General features: G+C 45.9%; 2 protein-coding genes across 3 annotated transcripts in view; both read left to right on the forward strand.

Annotated features, from left to right (window-relative positions):
* The window catches only part of SCTR (secretin receptor), a 112,528-nt gene that overhangs the window by 44,969 nt on the left and 46,550 nt on the right, over positions 1-21,009 (forward strand). For both annotated transcript variants that reach the window (XM_037001082.2, XM_073241329.1), the window contains exon 3: positions 13,826-13,933. In XM_037001082.2, the coding sequence (XP_036856977.2) occupies positions 13,826-13,933 (108 nt within the window). The remainder of the gene's footprint in view (positions 1-13,825; positions 13,934-21,009) is intronic.
* On the forward strand, positions 7,244-8,161 carry LOC118968841 (uncharacterized). The gene is given in 1 exon segment (XM_073241659.1): positions 7,244-8,161. A coding segment is annotated over 1 exon segment (918 nt).

Genomic DNA, 21,009 nt, shown 5'->3' on the forward strand with positions numbered 1-21,009 from the left:
ATCTTTAATGAGTGTAAGAGGCGGCATGAAACAAGAGCTTTAGGCCAGGTGTGGAAGAGTTCCTGGGGTGTGTGAGGAGAATTCTGCAAGGCTAGCACAGTTTGTACAGTTCTGGGAATGGAAGGACTGAGCATACAGTGCTCAGGAGCTGGCAGGGCATGTGCCAACCTGCTCAGGAAAAAAGGGCTCAGCCTCAAGTTCAAAGGGTCATTAATCTCTTCTGATGCAGCCTCCATTCAACATTTGAAACATTTCCGAGCCTCCTAAGTTTGTGGTGCAGAACTCATTACTCTCAAGACAGTTCATCCCATGGAACAGCCTGTGCTTCTTGATCTAAAGAGCAACATCGCCAGACTGTTAGTTGCTCCTCCTGTGCTGTGCTTTTAGACAGCTTTGCCATTCTGGAACTTCATTCAGTTCCTCTAACCCCTCCTGACCATGTAGGGTCTGGCCATCACGAGGAGGGCAGCAACTTTCCTGACCTGAATACTATATATAGCCAAGGAAGCCTCATCAGATTGCCCCTTAGATGGCCGAGGGAACAGGCTGCTGCAGGAGCTCCTCCTGATCCAGCTGTGGAGCCCTGGGAGTAGAAAGGGAGAATGAAGGTGAGCAGGGCCACCGAGGTGCTCAGGAGATGGATCTGGCAGCCCAAAGCAGGAGGAAAGGGTTAACACTGACAAGAGCAGAAGCTAGAAGAGGACATGTAAGGGCAACGCATGGCGTGTCTTGGATTTCCTGGTGACCCCATTAGCACACACTGAGCATGGGGGGAGGGTGTTGGGGGGTATGGAGGTGCAAGGATCCACTGCCCAATCCTGCATGCCCTGGGGGGTTTGGCTCCATGTCACTGCAGCCTGACACATTGTTCCTGAAATAGTCCTAGGTTATCATCAGACCATATCTGAATTTATTTATAAATAAATTGAGGGCTGTAAGATGGACGCTCTTTGTTGGGTGGATGTGGGCACCTGTGTAGTTAGCAGAGGGCTGGCTGTGTGCCAGGCACCATGCTGGGTGGGGAATCTAGAGATTCCCAAGGCCCTGTCCTGCTCAGACCATGTTCCCCTTATTCCAGCCCCCTCCCCACTGCCAGATTGGCCCTTATCAGGAAAGTGTGTGGGGAGCAGGACAGAGGGAGCTAATGGGTCTGCTCCAGGTCTGGCCCAGCACTGGGGACTTTGTAAGTATAGAGGCCAATCTTTATGCTCAAACTCCAGCAGCAAAAATAGGACTTTACTGTAATGTTTTCTACAACTTTTATGTGGCTCCATTGTCCTGGGATGGCAGGAACCTAAGCCCCAGTATTTTCTGGATCTTCCCTGCAGCTTACCCAGGGATTTACATGACACATGGTGTTTGGGGGAGTCCATTTGGTCTTGAGCTTTGCTCCACAGAAGAGCGGCAGATGGACTCCCGTTTGGGGCCATACGGCTCCCCCTGTGGGGACATGGGTTCTGCCAGTCTGTCCATGGTTCCACCCCTCTAGACATGCCTCGTAGCCACTTCTCCTCTGGGCAATGAGGTCTTTGTGCCTTTTTCTGGAACCTTGGATGTCCCTGCTCATCATCGCCCCTCCTCATCTCCCCAGTCCAAGCAGTCTTGCTCCTTGCCTGTTTTCTCCCAAGCATTTGGGTTATACCAGAGGTCCTCTTTGTCCCTCCAGGGGCCTTTGGAAACCCAAGACTGGGAGGCTCTAAGTTTTCCCTGCCCTCCCCTGAGACTGTGCCAGTAATCTGAGGAGGAAGGACAGAAAAAAGGAAAAAATACCAGGAGGAAAAAACAGAAGAACAGAAACTAATACATCAGAAAATATTCCACTGCAGACAGAAGTCATTTAATTCGCATTCAAATCTGGGGGAGATGACTATGCCCATTTCATATGAGGAGACAGGCTCATAGAGGTGAATGGCTTGCCTACTGTAGATTTGGGTCTGCAGCTCCCTCTGTCTCCACCACCCCACTGCTTCAACCCAGTATCATGTGCTGTCCTCTCAGGCCATGGCATTCAGTGGGCACCTGCTACCCCCCAGGGGGCATTTGGGATCTGATAGTGTCTTTTCTTGTTTCCCTACTTAAACTTCCCCAAGTTTCATCCCACCTCCTCCAGCCGGGCAGTCCGAGTGACAGGTGCCCGTCAGAGGTGGTGGAAGAATGTGATGCGTGCCTTTCTCGCCCAGGCAGCAGCAGACCAGTGTGCATCTCAGCTCTGCCTTTCCAGAGGCAGTGAGCCCTCCCCAGTGGCTCCAGGACATGGCCCTGTTTACATAGCTCCCCACCCATTATCTCATTGGATCCTCCTCATCCCCAGCTTGGGCAGCAGCCTCTGCTGCTCTGTATCTAATACTCCCATGGTCCCACAGCAGTCCAAGTTCTGAGCTTTGTCCAAGACCTGCCAGAGCTCCAGGGGGAGGCCAGGGCCTGGATGCCACCTTTCCCTCCCATTCCTGTTTCACCTTATAGACTTTCCCCCAACTCAGAGCAGGAGCCTGGTGGGGAGTGGGGTCTGAGGCCCTCCACTAATACTGTGGAGCTGCACAAAGGGGTTTCCTAGAAGCAGTGAGGAGGCTTCACAGACCACCCTGTCCCCATAGCCACAGTCCCTCCAGCCTAGCTGCAGACAGGCATCACATGTACTGTGATTTCCTTAGTATTGTTTACTTTAAATCAATTGTTTTTCTCATCATGCTGTGTATTAGATTATAGACTTGTTCATGCCACATAACTGTAACTATGTTTTTCCCCATATTTTATTTTACTTTTTTATTGAAATGTCATTGACATACAATATTATATTGGTTTCAGATGTATGACACAGTAATTCAATAGTTATATACATTACTAAATGCTCACCACAGTAAGTGTTGCTATCCCCAGTTACCATACCAAAATATTATAATATTATTGGTTTGGTTTTATCTCTACACTGTCCTTTCCTATTGACTATTTTATAACTTGAACCACCTAACTGCAACTTTGTACCCTCTGACCAACCTCTTGCATTTCTCCCAAACTCAGCCCCTGGCAACTACCACTGTACTCTTTCTATGAGTTTGACATTTTTAGATTCCACCTATGAATGAGATCATGCCATATTGTCTTTCTGTGTGTGGCTTATTTCACTTAGCACAACATGCTCCAGGTTCATCCATGTTGTTGCAAGTGGCAGAACTCCCATCTTTTTTGTGGCTGAATAATATTCACTGTATATACCACCTCTTCTTTATCAGTTCATCCACAGACACTTAGGTTATTTCCATGCTTAGCAATTTATTGTAAATAAGGCTCCAGTGAACATAGGTGTGCAGAAATCATTTCGAGATACTGATTTCTTTTTCTTTGGATATATACCCAGAAATGGGATTGATGGATCATACAGTAGTTCTATTTTTTATTTTTGGAGCAAACCCCCTACTATTTTCCATAGTGGCTATACCAGTTTACATTCCCACCAACAGTGCACAAGGGTTCCCTTCTCTTCAATTGACTTTTTTAAAAAACATAGCCTCATACTAAATAATAGTAGCTATAAGATCATAGATATGATATGCTGGCTCTGTGACTTTTTAATACTTGTTAACTCCTCTGCATGAAAACATGTAACTATTAAAATTGAAGGTGTTCGAGCACCCAGGATGTGCACACCACCTGGGATGTGCTCCTTGGATGCCGGGAACCCTAGGTTTGTTCCAGCGGCTTCCATGTCCAATGACATGAGGCTGGGAGAGAGTGTGGCCACGTCACAGTGCTCAGGACATGAGCAACACTGTGGAGTTAGCATCCAGTTCTGCGGCTACTAAGGGTCAGCCTGGTAGGTGGGATTGCAGCTCTAACATCCTATACATGTCACTTGGCTTCCCTGTGTCCTGGGTTCCTCATCCCTGCTGTGGGGCAGTGACTCTACCTGACCTCTGTGGGCTCCACAATGTCTGATTCATGTCCAGCCTAGGCCTTTTCTCTCTGCATGGCTGGTGTGAAGGGCATGGACTGAACCAGCCAGTTGGAGGCCCCCACTCACCATTAGCTCCCTTCTTGCTCTCATCCCTCACCAGCAGCCACTCCCACCCTGCCTTCTGTCAGCACCAGGCCAGTGTCCTGTGGCTCAGCCTGACATGGCCCAGATTGGGGAGCTGCCAGATATCCTGGCACACTCCCCGTCTGTCTGGCCAGCCGGACATAGGTCATCTGGCCTCAGGGACTGGAGCCACAGGCGAGTGTCCTGACTAACCAGGCCCCAGTCCAGCTCCATCTCTCCCAAAGTGAGGAATTAAACTTGGGTGGTTTTCCACAGTTAGAAAGTGCCCCCACTGCTTCCAATACAAGAGCGATGTCAGCTGACAGGGAGGCTGCATTGTTAGCGAGGCACCCCAGTGGTATCCTGAGACTTCGCAGAAGGAAGAAGGACATGGGGTCAGCCTCATCCTCCAGATGCCGGAAGGCAGAGAGAATCATGTGCAAAGGGCCCTCCCAGGATATGTCACTGTTCCAAGGGCATCTAGGGAGCCAGAGTCACCCTGAGCTCTGCTCAGGCCTGCTCAGGCCTGAGGCTCTGCTCAGGCCTGGCTGAAATCTGGAGGCCAGCTGCTGGAACAGTTGCGGAACCCTGCCTCTTGCCCTGGGGAAGCTCTAGACAAACAGAAGTTCGAACTTCTCCTCTTTCAGGGCTCGCTGTGAGAGTCAGGGTGAAGGTTCAGGACTACCCAAGGGGTTTCTCATCCCCATACTCTCTGAAGGACACACACACTGGCCCTTGGTCCCACAGACTTGACCACTTTCCTGTGGGACCCCATCCAAACCCTGTCCTCTTTGTCCATGGTCTCTCCCATTCCCCACCTCCTTGCTTCCCCAGGACCACAGCCTGTCCTGCTACTCCTGGGGCTGCCCCACCTCCAGAGCCCCAGCCAGGCATCCTGACCTCATGCCTGGCCTCTTCCAGGGCCCTCCCACTTCCTCTCTCCTGTACTCCCTCCAGGGTGGGTCCTAATGCCAGGGGAGAGCCCTCAGCTTCCCACCTCTCCTGTGGTGCTCCCTGCCTCCTGCTGGCCCAGCCCCACACCCTGCACTTCCTGGCTCCTCCACAGCTCCTCCAGCCTGACTCCTGAAGGAGGGCTCTGTGAGGCTGAGGTTCATGCCACCTGGAGACAGGGCAGGTAGGTGGGGCCTGTGAGGTGGCACCAAGCAGTGTGGCTGGACAGTCACCTCCCAGCCCCTCCATTTCTTGACTGCAACTCCAGGAACCCACTTCTCCTCGCTGCTTTATCACTTCATTGTGAACCAAGGACAGAGCCAGGTGCCTTGGAGCACGGTGCTGTGGATTAAATGAACTCATGTGTGCAAAGTGTAGGATGACTCCCACAGCACCAATGCAGGCAGAGGACTGAGAGGCCAGGGCCTTAGCATGGCATTTAGAGGTCAAGTGGGCAACAAAGTGAGGGCCATTTGTAATGGATGTGTAATGGAGAGTGGTAGAGGAGCCAGGGGCTCACCATGCATATATTCCTGTGTACATGTGACATGTGGGTTCAGTCCCTACACAGTGCCTGGCCCATGCAGGCCAAGGCCTCCAGCAGTGGTTCCTGCTCTTGTGAGCATTTTGCCCCTGTGGGGAGCCATCTGTACTCAGGCACCAGGTGAAGCCACTGACAGGCAGCAACTTCCCTGGATGGTGTCCTCCCCTGGGAACCACAGTGGGCCTGAGCCCAGAAATTTGGGCCCTCTGCCAAGGGGAAGAGGGAGGTGCAGGATGCTGATTCTGAAAGCAGCATCTCTAGGGAGTTCTTAAAATGCAGATTCCCGGGTCTCACAGTGGCTGAATCAGAATGTCTTGGGATGGGACCCAGAGAGCTGCATGGCTGGCATGCTTTCAGGTAATTCTGATGTTGCAGGAGAATCAGACAGAACCCGAGGTGGGACAGGTCACCAGGGACTCCACTTGGAGAGGACAATGATGTCAGGAAGGATACTGATGCTTTGAACCTGGGTCTGGTCATTCCTGGAAAGAGACTCCAGCTCTTTACAAAAGCTGTACTTTTGCCATCTGAATAGTCCAAGGGCCCTCTTCAGACCACACCCATCTCCCAGTCCCTGGAGCTAAAAATTGCCCTGCATTTCAGAGACTCAAGAACCCAGCCTCTCTGTGAAGGTTGCTGGCATTGGGGTGCTGTGGTCTGTGCTGTGTTCCCCAAACTGGATGAGTGATGACTGCTGCTCACCTCGTGGGTATCATCTTGGCCCTGTTTCCAGCCCCTCCAAACCTGCCCCCAGTGATGTCCTTCTAGGTAGCATGTGTCCCCAGAAGCCTGTCTCAGGGAGCAGTTCCCCCGGTTTCTTCCCCTGGGGTCAGCTGTGGGGAAATCAGTGTGTAGCTATGTTAAATAATAATTTTTAAGAGAGTATAATCATAATTTGCACATAAATATAAAATGAATAGCTGCCAGAAAGGAGTGGCATGATGTATTTAATGCCATGAAGCAGAAGGGACTCGAACCAAGATTACTTTATCCGGCAAGATTATCATTTAAATTTGAAGGAGGGATTAAACAATTTCCAGATAAGCAAAAGCTGAGAGAATTTACCTCCCACAAACCATCTCTACGGCCTATTTTGGAGGGACTGCTATAGATGGAAGTGTTCCTAAGGTTTAATAGCTGTCACCAGAGGTAATAAAACCACAGTGAAGAAAGTAGAACAGCTAATTACTAAGCAAATGCAAAATTAAATTAACTATCCCCAAAGTCAATCAAGGGGTAGACAAAGAGTAAAGAATGTGATACTTAATATATAAACAATAGAGGAGGAAGAAAAAGGAGGAGAAAAAGAAAAGAATCCTTAGACTGTGTTTGTAATAGCATATTAAGTGAGTTAAGTTAGACTCTTAGATAGTAAGGAAGTTAACCTTGAACCTTTGGTAACCACGAATCTAAAGTCTGCAATGGGAATAAGTACATACCTATCGATAATCACCCTAAATGTAAATGAACTGAATGCACCAATCAAAAGACATAGAGTCACTGAAAGGATAAAAAAACAAGACCCATCTATATGCTGTCTACAAGAGACTCACCTCAAACCCAAAGACATACACAGACTGAAAGTGAAGGGATGGAAAAAGATATTTCATGCAACAAATAGAGAGAAAAAAGCAGGTGTTGCAGTACTTGTCTCAGACAAAATAGACTTCAAAACAAAGAAAGTCACAAGAGACAAAGAAGGACATTACATAATGATGAAGGGGTCAATCCCCATGACCCCCATTACCCCTGCCATGCCAGCCTTGGAGAGCTCTGGGATCATGCCGCAGCTACAAAATATTGTATCCACAGTGAATCTTGGCTGTAAACTTGACCTAAAGACCATTGCACTTTGTGCCTGAAATGCTGAATATAATCCCAAGTGGTTTGCTGCTGTCATCATGAGAATCAGAGAGCCCCGGACCACTGCACTGATATTCAGTTATGGGAAAATGGTATGCACAGGAGCCAAGAGTGAAGAACAGTCCAGACTAGCTGCAAGAAAATATGCCTGAGTTGTACAAAAGTTGGGTTTTCCAGCTAAGTTCTTAGACTTCAAGATCCAGAACATGGTGGGGAGCTATGATATGAAGTTCCCCATAAGGTTAGAAGGTCTTGTGCTGACCCACCAACAGTTTAGTAGTTATGAGCCAGAGTTATTTCCTGGTTTAATCTACAGAATGATCAAACCCAGAATTGTTCTCCTTATTTTTGTTTCTGGAAAAGTGGTATTAACAGGTGCTAAAGTCAGAGCAGAGATTTATGAATCATTTGAAAACATCTACCCAATTCTGAACGGTTTCAGGAAGATGACACAATGGCTGTTGTGTATCCCTTCCTCTCCCACCCAACTTGGTTTTTGTTTTTTTAATAACAAATCAGTTTTGGTACATTTATGTGGTGGTGTTGTGAATGGCCCTGATTTGGTGAGAAGATGGACTCTCAGATGTAGGTCACAGCAGCAGGTGAAGCTCTCCTGCACGTGTCTCCTCAGGAGGCCAGGAAGGTCACCTCTGCAGAGAACACCCAGTGTTTCATCAGTTGCAGGCATGGTGCTGCTATTTGGGCATCACTGCCCATTTATTTATATAGATTTTAAACACTTACTGCTGTGGAGAAGTTGGTTTAAGGGACAAAACTTTAAGTGTTAAAGCCACCTCTACAACTGATGGGACTTTTAAATTTCTTCCCCATAAACCAGCTTTTATATTTCTACCAGAAAAGTAAAAATGTTTTTTTAACAGTGTTGTTTTTCTAATTTGTAACTCCTAGGGGTTGTTTTTGTGCCAGACACATTCCGCCTTTTCATTATTGCAGAACAGATGTATGAATGAAAATGAACAGCTCTACATATTTTCTTCCTTCAGAATACTGTTTACAATAAATATTGTATATAAAGTGTTTAAAAATTTTTATACATTATAAATATCTACGCTACCAACAGAGGAGCACCTACATATATGAAACAAATACTAACTGAATTAAAAGGGGAAATAGAATGCAATGCATTCATTCTAAGACACTCCAACATTCCACTCACTCTGAAGGACAGATCAACCAGACAGAAAATAAGTATGGACACAGAGGCACTGAACAACACATTAGAACAGATGGACCTAACAGACATCTACAGAACTCTACACTCAAAAGCAAAAGAATACACATTCTTCTCAAGTGCAAATGGAACATTTTCAAGAATAGATCATATACTAGACCACAAAAAGAGCCTCAGTAAATTCAAAAAGATTAAATTGTACCAACCAGTTCCTCAGACCACAAAGGTATGAACTAGAAATAAACTACACAAAGAAAATGAAAAATCCTACAAACACATGGAGGCTTCACAACATGCTCCTAAATAACCAATGGATCAATGACCAAATAAAAACAGATCAAGCAATATATGGAGACAAATGACAACAATAATTCAACACTGCAAAATCTGTGGGACACAGCCAAGGCCGTGCAAAGAGGAAAGTATATTGCAATACAGGCCTACCTCAGGAAAGAAGAACAATCCCATATAAGCAGTCTAAACTCACAATTAATGAAACTAGAAAAAGAACAAATGCGGAGGCCTAAAGTCAGTAGAAGGAGGGACATAATAAAAATTAGAGCAGAAATAAATAAAATCAAGAAGAATAAAACAATAGAAAGAATCAATGAAAGTAAAAGCGGGTTCTTCAAGAAAATAAACAAAATAGATAACCCCAAGCTAGACTTATCAAGAAAAAAAGAGAGTCTACATACATAAAAAGAATTAGAAATGAGAAAGGAAAAATGACTATGGACACCACAGAAATACAAATAATTACTAGAGAATACTATGAAAAATTATATGCTAACAAACTGGATAACCTAGGAGAAATGGTCAACTTTCTAGAAAAATACAACCTTCCAAGGATGACCAAGGAAGAAACAGAAAATCTAAACAGACCAATAACCAGCAAAGAAATTGAACTGGTAATCAAAAAACTTCCTAAGAACAAAACACCTGGACCAGATGGCTTCACCACTGAATTTTATCAAACATTTAGTGAAGATATAATACCTATCCTCCTTAAAGTTTTCCAAAGAGAAGAAGAAGAGGGAATACTTCCAAACTCATTCTATGAGACCAGCGTCACTCTAATGCCAAAACCAGACAAAGACACCACAAAAAAAGAAAATTACACACCAATATCCCTGATGAACATAGATGCAAAAATACTCAACAAAATATTAGCAAACTGAATTCAAAAATACATCAAAAAGGTCATCCATCATGATCAAGTAGGATTTATTCCAGGGATGCAAAGATGGTACAACATTCGAAAATCCATCAACATCATCCACCACATCAACAAAAAGGACAAAAACCATATGATGCTGAAAAATCATTTGACAAAATTCAACAAAATTCATGATAAAAACTCTCAACAAAATGGGTATAGAGGGCAAGTACCTCAACATAATAAAGGCCATATATGACAAACCCACAGCCAACATCATACTTAACAGTGAGAAGTTGAAACTTTTCCTTTAAGATCGGGAATAAAACAAGGATGCCCACTTTCCCTACTTCTATTCAACATAGTACTGGAAGTCCTAGCCACGGCAATCAGACAACACAAAGAAATAAAAGACTTCCAGATTGGTAACAAAGAAGTTAAACTCTCCCTGTTTGCAGATGACATGATATTGTACATAAAAAACCCTAAAGAACCCACTTCAAAACTACTAGAACTAATATCTGAATTGAGCAAAGTTGCACGATACAAAACTAATACACAGAAAGCTGTTGCATTCCTATACACTAACAATGAATTAGCAGAGAGAAATCAGGAAAACAATTCCATTCACAGTTGCATCAAAAAGAATAAAATACCTAGGAATAAACTTAACCTTCAAGGAAGTGAAAGACCTATACCCTGTAAACTACAAAACACTCTTAAGAGAAATTAAAGAAGCTACCAATAAGTGGAAACTCATCCCATGCTCATGGTTAGGAAGAATTAATATTGTCAAAATGGCCATCCTGCCTAAATCAATCTATAGATTCAATGCAATTGCTATCAAAATACCAACAGCATTCTTCAACGAACTGCAACAAATAGTTCTAAAATTCATATGGAACCACAAAAGACCTCGAATAGCCAAAGCAAATCTGAGAAGTAAGAATAAAGCAGGGGGAATTACACTCCCCAACTTCAAGCTCTACTACAAAGCCACAGTAATCAAGACAATTTGGTACTGGCACAAGAACAGACCCATAGACAAATGGAACAGACTAGAGAGCCCAGATATAAACCCAAGCAAATATGGTCAATTAATATACAATAAAGGAGCAATGAATATACAATGGAGAAATGACATCCTCTTCAACAGCTGGTGTTGGCAAAACTGGACAGCTGCCTGCAAGAGAATGAAACTGGATTATTGTTTAATCCCATACACAAAAGTAAACTTGAAATGGATCAAAGATCTGAATATAAGTCATGGAACCATAAAACTCTTAGAAGACAACATAGGCAAACATCTCCTGAATATAAACATGAGCAACTCCTTTGTGAATGCATCTCCTCGAGCAAGGGAAACAAAAGCAAAAATGAACTCATGAGACTACATCAAACTAAAAAGTTTCTGTACAGCAAAGGACACCATCAACAGAACAAAAAGGCATCCTACAGTATGGAAGAATATATTTGTAAATGACATATCTGACAAGGGGTTAACATCCACAATATATAAAGAATTTACAAGCCTCAACACCCAAAAGGCAAATAACCTGATTAAACAAATGGGCAGAGGATATGAACAGATACTTCTCCAAAGAAGAAATTCAGATGGCCAACAGACACATAAGATACTCATCATCATTAATCATAAGAGAAATGCAAATAAAACCACAATGAGATATCACCTCACACCAGTAAGGATGACCAGCATTGAAAAGACTAGGAACAACAAATGCTGGCGAGGATGTGGAGAAAGGGGAATCCTCCTCCTACTCTGCTGGTGGGAATGTAAGCTAGTTCAGCCATTGTGGAAAGCAATATGGAGGTTCCTCAAAAAACTAAAAATAAAATACCATTTGACCTGGATATCCCATTCCTTGGAATTTACCCAAAGAATACAACTTCTCAGATTCAAAAAGACATATGCACCCCTATGTTTATCGCAGCACTTTTTACAATAGCCAAGATATGGAAGCAACCTAAGTGTGCATCAGTAGATGAATGGATAAAGAAGAGGTCGTACATATACACAATGGAATACTATTCAGCCATAAGAAAGAAACAAATCCTACCATTTGCAAGAACATGGATGGAGCTGGAGGACATTATGCTCAGTGAAATAAGGCAGGCGGAGAAAGACAAATGCCAAATGATTTCTCTCATTTGTGGAGTATAACAATGCAGTAAAACTGACGGAACAAAATAGCAGCAGACTCAGAGACTGCAAGAATGAACTAGTGGTTACCAAAGGGGAGGGGTGTGGGAGGGTGGGTGGGGAGGGAGGAAGAAGGAGATTGAGGGGTATTATGTTTAGTACGCATAGTGTGGGGGATCACAGGGAGAACAGTGTAGCACAGAGAAGGCACATATTGGATCTGTGGCATCTTACTACACTGATGGACAGTGACTGCATTGGGGTGTGTGTAGGGACTTGATAGTATGGGTAAATGTAGTAACCACATTGTTTTTTCATGTGAAACCCTCATAAGAGTGTATATCAATCATACCTTAATAAAAAAATTTTTTTAAATAATGAATACCTGCCAAACATTGTATTTAATTAATGAGAGAAACAGTAAGATATTGCCACTAGTTCATAGGAAAATTCCAAGAACCAAAGATACATTTATTTATTAATTTAAAAAAAATTACCACAGCTTTAACAGCTATGAAGAGTGCTGGGAGGACCCACAGGGAAACCAGTTATGGAAAAGGAACATTCAAGTGCTTGACGGTTGAGCTGTAACTTGAAGAATAAGCCAGATTTCACGAGAAGTGAGCAGGGGTAAAATGAATTTACAAGTGATGCAAAACTGGCTGGATACAATTTATCCAGTTGAAATACAATTAATCATGCAAAATTCACTTGCATGCCTTTGTAGATACTTGCATTCTATCAGTTATCTACAATTTATAGAGTTGCAAATAGCTCAAAGACAATAAATGGCCAGAGTACCCATGGAATCAGATAATTCAGAAGGCTCTGTTGGCAATGTCTCATTAGGTGTTGAAGACACCTAACAATCCTTTTTATTCATTTCAGTCTTTCAGTTACCAGAAATAGGCCATAGATCTGTTTCTGAGCTTCCTAGCAGCCAAATCAAATAGGAAACAACCTCAAGATTCAGTGTCTGTAAAGACAGACACCTACTAGTATTTCACCAGAAGTTCAGCTTCTCATTGCATTGAGCCAGGTTCTCTTTCAGAGAGGAGCCTGATCAGGGAACCCAGTTAAGTGGAAAGCAACCTCTTCCACAATATCCCTACTACAAGTGCAGTGATGACTCTGGCGTAGCTGCTTCCATAAGCCAGGGTAGTGGTTCTCAAAATGTGGCCCCAGACCAGCAGCATCAGCCTCACCTGGGAACTAGTCAGAAATGTGAACTATTAGGCTCCACTGAGACTCCGGGTGGTGCTCAGATCTCTGTGTTTTTACAAGTCTTCTGGATGAATCTGACGCTGAAGTTTTTGAATCATGAGACAAGGGTTCTTAACCCTGCCATCATGTTAGAATTACCTGGAAAACTTTTAACACAATATCATGCCTGGGGCCCACCTAAGACCAGTTATATCAGGACTCCTGTGTAGGGCCAAGTTATGTATGTTTTTAAAGCTCCCCAGATGTTTTACTGGGGAAAGATGTAGAGCAGGATGGAGGCCCACTGCTGTGCAGTCCTTTCATGCAAGGAGAGGCCAACAGATGTTCCATCTTCTGTTCTAGAGAAATCCAGACCTGTACTTGTAAGGCTTATATAAGGTAATGTATCTTCCTTCCCTCCTTCCTCCCTCCCTCCCTGTCTACCTCTCTCTCTTCCTTCCTTGTGACCTCCCCTCCTCTCTTCCTTCCCCCTCCCTCCTTCCCTTCCTGCCTTCAGCACTGAGCGTTTACTATGTAGATGGCAGAGTCTGAGTCCCCATAGATGAAAAAGCACATTAGGCACCATTGGTTCCTGATCTCAAGGAGTCAGTACCTAAATGGGGACTCATGGCAGGCAAGGCGTGTTGGGAATGGGGACAGGGGGTGGGGGAGGGTGGGGGTGGGGAGAGGCCCTCCGCCCATGCTCCATCCCTGTCTGAGGCTGCTGCTCTTCTTGGCAGGCTGTCTGGGGCTGTGGGACAACGTGAGCTGCTGGCCCTCCTCTGCTCTGGGACAGACTGTGGAAACGGAGTGCCCCCGATTCCTCCGGATGCTCACAGGCAGGAAAGGTAACCAACCACTCAGCCCCGAGAGATCTGGCTAAGGGGCTGTGGGGTAGCTCTCTGTGTCAGGCCTGGCCTGGAGGCATGAAGCCAAGAAAGCTTCTCTGGGACAAGTAGTGAGTGAAATAATTGGGGGGAGGAGTGTTTGTTGGGAATTGGAAGCCTTGCTTGAGGATGTAGGGTGGGCTTGATTCTAAGGGTCAGGCAACGGGTCAGGAGAAAATATACTGGGGAGGTGATAAGGGAGATTGGGTTTGCTCCTTTCTACCCCACACCTCCATTTAGGGGCACCCCTCCTCCCTTCCATGTCTCTGTCCCTTGCACAATGAGGCCCTTGCTCTAGCCCTTGTGTCTGGGTCCCACCCCTGCCACAGCCTGGCCTTCCAGAACATTTACCTCCTCTGTGTCCATTATGCTAGGCCCTGCAGATAAACTCTGCCCTCCCCAGAAGCCCCTGGCCTCCTGTAGCCCGAGCAAGGCTGCAGTTCACAAAGACGTCCTCAATTTCAGGGAGAGAAGTGAGGTTTTCTCAGACAGGGACAAACCTGGCTGAAGCTCCATTATGTGCCACACATTTATATATAAGTGGGCTCATTTAGTCATCACAAACCCCCCGCAAATCACAGACCTTTTCTCCCCAACTTGATCCAGTTAAGAGTAATAATAACAGGGACTAAAAGGGGCTTAGCAGTTTGCCTAAGGTTCACAGCTAGGAGATGGAAAGAGCAGGGTACAGACTCAGATTTCTGGCTTCAAAACTGGCACTCTGTCCTTGAGGCCATGGCCAAGGTGGGCCTCCGGCCTTGTAGGCAGGGGGCGACACTGGGTGAGAGCAAGGTGGTTTTGTGGCCTTTGGCCCCTGCCTGCAGTGGGGTCCCTTAAAGTCTAAAGCCTGGCTTAGCCCTGCTACCCCTCCCTTCACCCATGTGGGTCAGGAAAGCTGTCTGATGAGGCCCTTAATAAGAATGAACCAAAAAAGATGACTTAACACTAAAATCCACCAGCCTTCCAAAGCCAGGTGGGAAAAGACGACTGGCACAGAAATGAAGACCATGCAGTGTGGGAGAGGAGTGCAAATTCTTCACCCTGAAACTCTCCAGTACACACAGGCACACATACTCATACAGGCACATGCAAACACATGTACACACAGAGATTTGGGGATCATAGTGCTGTAGCTCACTGTCCCTCTTGGCTTCACTTAAAGCTCCATGCATGATATAGTAATCGGAGAGGGCCTGGGGAGACCAGTCTGAACCCCACTCCTCCACTTACTGCTGGATAATGCTAGCTGCTGGAAAAGACAAGCCCCCCAAATCCCAGAGCCTTCATACAGTCCCTGCCTGCCTAAGTACCAAAACAAGCATTCTTGATGAGCAGGAAACTCTTCTCTATGTGGTGATTCTGGTATCCCCCTGCATCTCTCTGCTTGTGATTTTAACACACAGCCTTCAGGCTGACTGGCAAAAGGAGAAGGACCCAGAGCATCACACAGGGATTTTGAAGGACCAGGACTGCAAGTGATACCACTTCTGCCCACATTGCCTCTAGCAGACTCAGTCAGACTCAGACTTAGGTGCCAGGGACAGGGACAGGGGGAAATGTGATCCAGCTGGGTGCCAGTCTCTGCCTCAGGGCCCAAGTTATTCATTGTCTCTGAGCCTCGATTTTCTCACCTGTAAAATAGGGAGAATAAATAATGCCAGTCCTGTAAGGCCATGCTTGGAAATAAATTTCCAGTATCTTCCTTTGTCTTTCCTCCCCTCTCCCAAATCCCTCCATATGCACACACATGCCACACACTTACCAACAGTCATTATTCCCTGGCATCATCCCTCCATGTCTGTATCCTGAGTCCGTGGAGCTCAGGACACAGATTAATCCAGTGTCCTAGATAGTCCAGTGTCCTGGAGCAACATACTGGTCAGGGGCAAGGCCAGGAATGGACCTGGTCTCGGGCTTCCCATCCAGTGCTCCTCCCTGGCTGGCCTGGTTCCCCTGATGGAGAGAATGAAGCTCTCCTCCTTTCCTAACTCTCTCTTTGCATGCTTTCCAGAGCTAGGGCCCCCACATCCCCCATTACCCTCCCTCCTACCATTATGCAGAGGGGCTAGACAGATCCTTGCTCATTGCCACATCCCTCCACAATCAATTGCTTGAACTCCTGCCTTCCTCATAAACTAGAAGCCCACTGTCTCCTTGAGAGTCTCTAACACTTTAACTGCTCAAGACCCACTGGGAATCACCCAGGGGTGCAGTTCCAGGTCTGAACGCTCTTCAGAAGGAAGCTGGTGGAGACCTTTGCCTACCTCCGCTGCAGTTCTCCATACTGCCACTTGGTGTTGCTGTGGGGCTTCAGGACCCGTCTTCCTGAGCGGAGAATAAGGGGCTGGAATCTACACAGCCGCCTCGTTCACACAGAGGCCCAGCCACAGGAGTCCTCTGCATAACCCCTGGTGGGACAGAGGGGACACTCTACTCCCTTGCGGTGGGGGGGAAGGGGGGAAAGGGCACGCTGTTCACTCCCAGCCCCAGGGCCAGGGCACTGGCCAGCCCAGGAGCACAGATGAGGACTGGTCCAGCTTCAGTCAGTCACCAAGAATCATCTTGCCCCACCACTTTCCCAGCCCCATAGATCCAAGTGGGTGTGGGGTGAGGTCTAATTAGATCCCAGCCCCTTCTTCTCCTCTCAGGAAGGAAGGATCCCCTCAGTGAGATCCCACCGAATTATAGGGTTCCCCACCCCAACCCAAGGAGGAGCACCTAGTGAGGACAAGCTGGTGTTCTGGGCCCTTCCTCTTAAAAGAAAATAATAATAATAACTTAATTTTTTTCTCAGGGCACCCCAGACAGGATGGGTACCATGTGACTAAAGAAACTGCAGGCTGGATTCTGCCCCAGATATTTCTCTGCTTGTGTGTCCGGGGCCTAGAATGTTCCCTCTAAGATGCATTCCTTTGATTCTAAAAGGGCACTGGTCCTCCAGAGTTCCTTATTAAAAACACACATCCCAGGCAGGGTCAGGCCTTGGCCTTGTTTCCCTCCTATTCTTGTGGGGATTGGAGCCTTAAAGCAGTAGAATCTTTTGAGAGTCAGATAAAAGCTTTGTACTGGTGTTTCCCCAAACTGCACATATGTATAAGCACAAAAATTCTGTCTGTATGTCAGGATCCTTGAGGTATACGTGACCTGAACCCGGGTAAGGAGACTTGCCTATTAGGAATTGGGCCCAGAGGAAGTGGGTGGTGTTGAAGGGACTCCAGAGAGAGCCCAACCCTTGTTCCTCTGCATGTCTGCACCTGGCCTGGGTCACGTGCAGTGTCTCTCTTGGGAACCCCGTGGGTCAGTGAGGAGAAGGCCCTAAAAACAGGCAGCTCAGGCTCTAGGTTTGTGCTGTCTAATGACCAGTTCTGGGCTTTGGAGAGTGTGTGTTCTCTTAATTCAGCGTCCCATCCAACTAACCTAAATTTGACCATGTCTTTCTTGCCTGACAACCTAGCTCCCTGGACTGACTTACAGAAATCCTCTTCCCCTCTCCAAAATTCCAAGACTCCAGCCCCACAACTCCTGGTCTTTTTTAGGAAGACCAGAAAGAGAAGGGAGTAATTGTGACTGCTTCACACCTGAAAGCAGCCTGGGCATCCTGTGAGCTATCGTTTCGTGCTCAGTCCTGCAGTGTGGGCTCATTCCCACATGGCACAGAAACGTGACATACCTGAGGTCATATGGTGACCAAGAGGCACTCCTGGGTTTTGAACTCAGATACAGCTTGTTCTAAATCTGTTTTCTAGTCCTTGTGAGCTGCCATAGGCCAGGCATGCCTAGAGCCCAAAGGCCATGGTCTTTTGCTGAGATAGGGACTGTGGGTGTAGTCACAGTAGGGTGAGGGCCTCTGGAAAAAGCAAGGCAGGATATTTGCAGTCAGAACAATGTAACTGCATGCAAGGAAACTCCCTACCAAAACTCTGTGCTAAACATTAAGCTCTAGAGTCATTCTTCAGTGAGATCAGTTAATATTTCCCAGATAAAGAAGAGCAGCACGTGTTTTTACTATGCTAATCACTTATAATCATGTGTAAGATTCAACTTTACTGTGCTAAAAGGCCCAGGCCTCTGTACTGTCTTTCCTCCTTCAAATCTGATGAGGTGATTTTGCAAATTGGACAACTAATTTAGCAAGTAAGCCTAGGCATAAACAACATAGTAAAAGGCAAGAAGGATTCTACCTTAAATATAAGATTGCATTTTAATACCCAGGAAGTTAATAAGCAGGATTCTTAACTTACTCTTTAGCAAACAATACCTCAGCCCACCTTGGGGGCTGGGCAGGCAGCCTTGTTTAATATGCTCCCAAACCAAGATGCTAGTATCTCAGAGAAAAATAATCAGAGCGAAAGGTGCTTGTGTTAAGTTAATTCTAAACATTCAAGGACCATTTAACAAGTCCACACCCCTAAGGTTTTTTTCATGTTCCCCAAAATCCTCAACTACCTATAAAACCCCTAGACAATGCACCACCCTGGACTCTTTTGTCCCCTCTTGGCATGAGCCAGGAGCTCTGTCCTTTCACTTTATCTCTAAGTAAAAGCCTGTACCTTACTCTCCTACCTTGAGTGTTTGTGAAGCTCATTCTTTAGCTTTGTGAACAAGAACCCTGGCATCATTGCTAGAAGCTGTCCCTGGGACCACAGGGAGAGGACTGGGCTAGAGGGCAGTACAGAGATGGGACATGTCCTGGCTGGGCTTTGTTGCCCAATTCTAGGCCTTGGTTTTCTCATCTATAAAATAGGCCAGCAGCCTTCCACTCACTGGGGCACTGTGATTAGATCAAAATCTGTACATTAGCATAGTGGCTGGTTCTGGAATTGTCAGCCATGTTTCTCCAGCTCAATGGAAACTGTTTGACACTAAACCCTGTGGGCCAGACCCTGGGGACTGTTGGAGAGGAGCATGTCAGGCCCAGCTGGGGTGGTTAAGGGATCCCTGGACAGGCTGTGATGAATTAGAGCAGAAGGGGCCAGCTCCTGTCTCCAGGCCAGGATCAGCTCCAGGCAGCCCTGCAGCACCCACAGCAGCCAGACCTGGGGACCAGAGCTTGGCCCTCCTTGGCACCCCAGGATAGAGGATTCAGCTGGGACAGTTTTCCCAAGCTGGGAAGTTTTTCCTGATAGCTTTCCAACACATCCTTTTTGGATGGCAGCAACCCTTCCCCAGTCTTTGGGCTCCTGCTCTAAAAGCTCCTCGCAGAAGAGCTCACAGCAGGCTCCTCATCCCTACTCATTTGCTTTTCTGGGTGGGCACCAGGGAGCCTCTGGAACTCATCACCTGCTAGGCAGGGAAACCATAGCCACCCTCCCACCACTGTGTGGAGGGTGGGGGCTGCAGCCATGCGCTGGAGGTGCGGGGTGGAGCCAGGAGCTCTGGGAGGACTGGAGTTGGCTTGTAGTTTATAATGCAGAGGTGTGGCCTCATCATCCTGACTAATGGACTAGTAATTCCTTCCTTTCTGTGAGGGGTGGTTGCCTAGAAGGCGTTATCTCAGTACCGCTCTGGGAAGCCAGGCATGAAGCTAGATACAAAATAGAACTTCTTTGGTACAGGGATAGTACCAGGAACCTGAGAAAAGTTCATTATGGGAATGGCCAGGCCTTTGCCAACCACTCCAGGTTCTCAGAGGATCCACCCACCCACCCATTAAACAGCAGCAGGATCTGGGAGCAGGAAAAGAAAGAGTAAGAAAGGGGAGTAGAGTGTAGTGTGCGGCTAAGCATTAGGGCCAGAGCCCCCAGGGTGCAGATCCTATCTTCCTCATTTACTTGGTGTGGTCTTGAGCGATTCATTTACTCCCAGCTGTAAAATGGTTGTAGTATTTACATGTTAAAATATATTTTACTATAAAATAACAGCACCTTCCTCATGGCCCAATTAGTATTAAATGAGTTAATACCTGTCACATGCTTAGAACACTGCCAGGCATATACTAATTACTGTATTATTACAGTAGAGGATGAAATTTTATAATTGAGTAAATACACAAGCATAAGAGTATGAGACTTTTTTTTTTGTTAGGGATATATAATAAAAATCACTTGCAGCTACTTTTTTTTTTTGAAGCAAAGTAAAGTTTTATTTAAAGTTACTTAAAGAGAGAAAAAGTGCAGCAAGCATGCTCAGAGAGGAGAGGCGCCCTGAAAGGTTGGAGAGAAAGAGTTAAGATTAAAAGATTACACACTTAGAAAGTGTGGGCGACCTCAGAAAGAGGAGCACCCCGAAAGGTTGGGGATTCCCCCTTTTAAGGATTCTTCAGGAATGTGACTAAGGCCTGGGGGTGCAGACCTGTTAAGTGGTCTTTGAATACCTAGAATTAACTTAACACAAGTAACTTCCTGCTCTGATTTCTCCCTGGGATACCCTCGTTCTTGGTTGGGGAGCATATCAAACAGACTGCCTGCCCAGCCCCCAAAGTGGGCTGAGTTATTGTATGCTAAAGAGTAAGTTAGGAATCTTACTTCTTAACTTCCTAAAATACAGTCTTTAAGATGGAAGATTCCTGCTTTTTACATGTTGTTTACAGCTGGGAGTGCATGCTAAATTAGTTGCCTAGGTTACACACTACTTGATTAGGGTGGGAAGGAGAAAAAAAACAGCATTTAGGTAAAGTTAAATAAACTGGGCCTGTGTGATTAACATAATAAAGACACGGGCTACGCGGAGGTATTCTCCTTTATCTCAATATTCAAACATTCCAGGCCAAGTTGCTCCTGGTTTTTTTTTTTTTTTTAGTTTGACTTTTTTTTTTTTGAGAGGTTATCTCTCATATTTATTGATCAAATGGTTGTTAACAACAATAAAATTCTGTATAAGGGACTCAATGCACAGTCATTTGTTAGGGTCCAGAACTCCGGGGTTTCCCCAGAGAACAAGCCACACGGACACGGAGATGTAAATCCAAGCAAAGTCTTTATTCAGCCAGCAAGCTGGGGCCAACAGCACCTCCCCTGACACGCAGACCGAGTCCAAGCTGCCGACCCCGAGCAACTTTAGGTACTGATTATATAGGATTTTCACAGCCGTTACACCAA

The sequence above is a fragment of the Manis javanica genome, chromosome 7, assembly GCF_040802235.1.
Source record: "Manis javanica isolate MJ-LG chromosome 7, MJ_LKY, whole genome shotgun sequence".
Taxonomy (NCBI): domain Eukaryota; kingdom Metazoa; phylum Chordata; class Mammalia; order Pholidota; family Manidae; genus Manis; species Manis javanica.